The 5583-nt window shown below is 38.6% G+C and overlaps 1 protein-coding gene across 1 annotated transcript in view; it reads left to right on the top strand.

Annotated features, from left to right (window-relative positions):
- Positions 1-5583, top strand: part of POLI (DNA polymerase iota) — a 61961-nt gene that overhangs the window by 29779 nt on the left and 26599 nt on the right. The window contains exon 8 of the mRNA XM_042780236.1: positions 2549-2679. Coding sequence (XP_042636170.1) covers positions 2549-2679 — 131 coding nt within the window. The remainder of the gene's footprint in view (positions 1-2548; positions 2680-5583) is intronic.

Genomic DNA, 5583 nt, shown 5'->3' with positions numbered 1-5583 from the left:
ATGAGACAAAGTATATGTGAACTGCTGTATGAAAAGTGAATTTACTCTGTAAATCTTCACCCAAATCCTAATAAAAAAAAAAAAAGAGAGAATAAACTCCTGTTTGTTAAGGCCATGCCATTTGTGGTATATTCCTGTCAGAGTGGCACTAGGTAACAGAGCATGCCCTTAGAATGCTTCAGTATTGCAATTTGAATCTTGAACTTTTTCTTCAGTTCTTTCTGCTTAAGATATGCTGAGCATGTTTGTCTCTTTTGGTTTTCTATCTCTGGGTCTTTGCACATTTCATTATAATAATGGACTTTGTCTTCTTGAGCTGCTCTTTGAAATCTTCTGCTTAGCTCTTTTATCTTGTCATTTCTTCCATTTGCTTTAGTTATTCTCTGTTCAAGAGCAAGTTTCAGAATCTCTTTTGACATGCATTTTGGTCTTTTCTTCCTTTTCTATCATTTTAATGACCTTTTGCTTTCTTTATATATGATGTTCTTGATGTCATTCCACACTTGTCTAGTCTTCCTTCAGTCACTAGTGTATACTTGCCATTTATATTTTTGAAGAAAGGTACTTGCAATGAATAAATTGTTGGTCAATTTACAATGCAAAATTGTATCATTCTATCTCCAGTGTCATTTCTATCACCAAAGCCACATTTTTCAACTACTTCTTTGTTTCCAACTTTCACATTCCAAACACCACTGATTATCACTACATCCTGATTGCAAGTTTGGTCAACTTCAGAAGTTGGTAAAAATCTTCCATTCTTTTATCTTTGGCTTTAGTGGTTGGTGTGTAAATCTGAATAATGGTAGTATTAACTGGCCTTCTTGTAGGCATATGTGCTCACTAACCACATTTTGCTTCAGTATTTGTTGTTGTTAGGTGCTGTCAAGTCATCTCCAACTCATAGCAACCCTGTGTACAGCAGAACAAAACACTGCCAGGTCCTGTGCCAGCCCCATGATCCTTGCTATACCTGAGCCCATTGTTGTAACCACTGTGTTAGTCCATCTTGTTGAGGGCCTTCCCCTTTTTTGTTGACCCTCTACTTTACCAAGCATGATAGCCTTCTCCAGGAGACTGTCCCTTCTGACAACATGACCAAAGTTGGTGAGACAAAGTTTGGCCATTCTCACTTCCAAGGAGCATTCCAGCTGCACTTCCTCCAGGACAGATTTGTTAGTTCTTTTAGCAGTCCATGGTACTTTCAGCGGTCTTCACTGACACCACAACTCAAAAGCATTGACCCTTCTTTGGTCTTCTTCCTTATTCATTGTCCAGCTCTCACATGGCATATGAGGAGATTAAAAATACCAAGGCTTGTGTCAGGTTCACCTTAGTCTTCATGGAGATACCTTTGCTCTTCAGTACTTGAAAGAGGTCTTTTGCAACAGATTTGCCCAATGATGTATGTCGTCTGTAGAAAGTCCACTGAAATGTGTCCACCATGGGTGACACTGGTGGTATTTGAAATACTGGTATTATAGCTGCCAAGATCACAGCAACAGCCCCTATGATGCGACAAGCTGACGGGCTTGTGGTGTCTCATATGTCATATAATGGTCATATAATGATGTTATTGTCTATCTTAGAACTATTTGGGGAATGCTCTTTATTTTGACAAATTTTGTAAAACCAAAATTTATAAAAAAGTAAAAAAAAAAATTTCCTCTCATTTTTCATACTTGTTTCTGCTAGTGAATGGTTATTTCATTTCCTTAAATTTTCTGCCAATATTAATATGTTGCTTTTAGTTGAACTTGGAATATTAAACAGCTTGTGTACAGATACGTGTTGTTTAATGTCTGTCCGGACAGTGTCTGATCACTTACATGTTTATAGGCCCATAAAGTTTTTTTTTTTTTTTTAATGAAAGGGAAAGGAGCTCTACTTTTGTTTATTTCCTCTTCAATGTTTTAAAGACCCCAATACAGACTCCTGTAGCACTAGACCACATGGGATGTAGGCAGGTGAGACAGAGGACATGGCTCTGGGCATGGGGTCTCAGGCTTTGTCTGGTAGGCAGGCAGTGGTGGCAGCTGCTCCTGCTGCTCAGGTGGGTGGAACAGCAGGCAGGGCAGGGCATGCTGAATCTCACTGTGTCCCCACTGCCAGTCCCTTAGGCCTCTGCCAGCAGTAGCAGCAATGGCAAGGAAGAGGACAGCTGGACGAGGGCTCCCATAGGTTTTAATAGGCTGTTTGCACAACATCCAAATCACATAATGCCCTATTTCACATAGCATATGGCAGACATTAAGTGAGGCATACCTGCGATTGTGTCTGATTTCTATTCTATTTCTGACAACCATTAATTATGAGTGAGCCCTGAGATCCTTAACATTTAAAGTTTCAGAGCTTTAATATGTAGTCTTTGTCGTATTCAGTTGGGCTATTTGGGGCCTTTATTGCTGACTTCGTAGTTATCTCCTATGCGTACAATTGTTGTAGTTACCAAATCTGGCACCTTTAGATAAATGAGAAGGTATATAATTTTTAAATGGTATGTTTAGGTCATATTTTTTTAATTACTTATTTTTGCTTTAATTTTTAGAATATACCAAGATGGAAGGAAGCCACATACAGTAAGATTAATAATCCGTCGGTATTCATCTGAGAAGCACTATAGTCGTGAAAGTCGTCAATGCCCTATTCCACCCCATGTAATTCAGAAGTTAAGGACAGGTATGAACTAATTTTCTAAAAATTTTATTGATAATTTGAACTCTTAAAAAAAAAAAAAACAATTAGAAATATGCACACAGGGAGTTAGCAAACTATTAAATACCTTTATGCGATTAAGTATTTTATCTAGAAAAGTTTGTTTTCATTATTTAAAATAGATAATAAAAAGTTATAAATGTTTCCCAACCTCAATGAGAGCAAAACTATGATCATTAATTATGTGGCATGAGGTAACTTCTTTATGGACATTTAGATTGTTTCTACGTTTTGGCTAGTATGAAAAGTGGTGAAAATTTGTGTTCAAGTCATTGAACATGTTTTCATTTATTTTGGGTCGATTATAAGGAGTGGAATTGCAGGTTTGTGTCTGGTGGGCACTGTGGTTAAAACCGTGGTCTGCTAACTAAAAGGTCAGTGATTCAAACCTACCAGCTGCTTCATGGAGAAGAGATGAGGCAGTCTGTTTCTATAAAGATTTACAGCCTTGGAAACTCTGTAGGGCAGTTCTCCTCTGTTCTGCAGGATCGCTAGGTTGGAATTGACGTGGGTTTGCTTTGGTTTGGTTTATGATACTGAACTTTTTAAAAGACTGCCAAGTTTTTATTCCAGAGTGAATGTAACATGTTTACATCATCACCAGCAACATACAAGGGTTCAGTTTTTCCATATCCTTGCCTACATTTGGTATTGTCTGTCTTTCTGATTATAGTCATTTTGATGGGTTTGTAAATGGTGTTTCATTGTGATTTTTTTTTCTTTCACACATAGAACTTTTAGTGTCAGATCTAAAATCTCTTTGCCCAACCAGATGTCACAGAGATTTTCTTCTTTTTTTTTTCCCCAGAAGTTTTATAGTTTCGGCTTTGCATCTAGGTCCATTTTGAGTTTTTTTTAGTTTGTCTGTTTTTGCATGTAGGTATCCAGTTATTCCATCAGCATTTGTTGAACAGACTATTCTTTCTCCCATTGAATTTCATTGATACTTTTGTCAAAAATCAATTGACCAGGAGTTCTGGTAAGATGGCGGATTAGGCAGAAAGACTGCACAGACCCTCTTCAACAAAGAAAAGGGAAACCAATTAACACAGACACAGAAGATAATCCTGGACCCCTGAGCCTTAAAGGGAAGGATATAGAACTGGACTAAACCTCAACTAGCAGAAGAATCTGCATGAAAATACCAAAAAAGGAGACAGATGGAGCGACGGTCTTGCAGCGATCCTGAGTGATCCTGATGGCACAGCACAGACAACTTGGAGAGTCCGAGTGGTGGTAGGACCTAAGAATTAACCTGAAAACCAGTCCTGCTAGCCAGGGACTACACGGAGGACTGCTCTGGTGACTGGGGAATAAATGGAGAAGGTGAAGAGAAACGGGCTGAGCTGTGGACTTTTCCCTGTCTGGTGGGCGCTGCATTTTGCATGTTTACAAATGGCTTCACCATTTTGGATATTTAAAGAGACAGCACTCTCACAGATCTCAGGGGCTTAAAGAACAAGTTCTGCTTGCCAGCAACCCCAAAAACACACCAGATCTCCAAGACTGAAAAGGTGTGACATTCGTCTTGTTACTCTTACACTGCACACCTGCTTGGTGAACAGAGGTGCGGCCATCCCCCACTCCCACCTACCTTCTGGGCCCACCAGGAACTCCATCCCAGTCTGTGTGCTCACACAGAGCCTGGGTGCCCTGCGCTGTCCTCTACCAATTTTTTTCTTTCCCTTTTTTATTTTTATTTTTATTTTTTTCTTTTTCTGGTGATTAGTTTGCCCATATTTTTCTGTTTTAAAACAACTATTATTATTAATACTTTTGTTCTTTTTACTATTATTCTTATTCTTCCCCTCCTAGGTCCTAGTTTTCAGCTTTTTTTCTTTTCCCTGTTCCTGGTTGAAATTTTTTTTTTTTTTAATGTTTCTTTTTCTTTTTCTTCCCTCTTTTTTCTCATGGTTAACCCCATTCCTTGTTTTTCTTTTTGCATTTTTCCCTTTTTTTTTTTTCATTATTCTCCTTCTCTACCTTTTTCCTCTTAGTGCCCTATCCCCAGATATTGCAGGTTTTTTTTTTTTTTTTTTTTTTTTCTTCTTTTTCCCTTTTTTTTGGTTACTGTTCCTGTGTGATTACATGTGTGTTTTTTATCCATGTGCTTTTAGTTTTTTCATGGTTATTCAATTGTAATTTTTGTCTAACTGAGTGGGAGACAGCAACAGTCCCCATAAGACACAACTACACTCATACCTCCTGCAACTTCACTTACTGAGCGAGAGCCACTACCTCTTCTCCACCAACAGGCCAACGATAAAAAACCACCAAGAAGAGCCTGAATCACCCTTGACTGTTCTTCACAAACAGTTAACAGAGATCTGAATACAATAATGCCACAACACCTTGGAGACAACAGACCATCACAGTCCACACAAAGAAGCAGGATAAGGTGGTAGAAACAAGGCAGCAGGATACAGACCCAGAACACATCCCTGAGGAAGAAGCAGCATTGGAACTCTTGGATAAGGAATTCAAAAGAATTATATTTAGGTATCAGCATAGTGGCTAAGGCACTTGACTGCTAACCAGAAGGCTGGCGGTTCAAACCCGCCAACCACTCCTCAGAAGGAAGATGGGGCAATCTACTTCCTCAGGGATACTGCCTCGGAAACCCAAGGAGGGGTCACTATGAGTCAGATGTGACTCGACAGTACATAACAACAACAACAACAATCTTCAAAGGATTGAGAGATAAACCAAAGAAAACACAGAAAAAACCCTGAAGATTTGGAAGAAAATACAAGAGCAAAATGACAAAATAAGTGAAAAATTAGAAATGATTCTAAATCTACAGATAGAAATCCAGAACATTAATACTAAATTGTCAGAAATAGATAACACATTGAAAAGGCAAAGGAG

The sequence above is a fragment of the Orycteropus afer genome, unplaced genomic scaffold (assembly GCF_000298275.1).
Source record: "Orycteropus afer afer isolate SDZICR_OR568_19922 unplaced genomic scaffold, OryAfe1.0 scaffold00029, whole genome shotgun sequence".
NCBI lineage: Eukaryota > Metazoa > Chordata > Mammalia > Tubulidentata > Orycteropodidae > Orycteropus > Orycteropus afer.
This window is presented reverse-complemented; position numbering and strand designations above follow the sequence as displayed.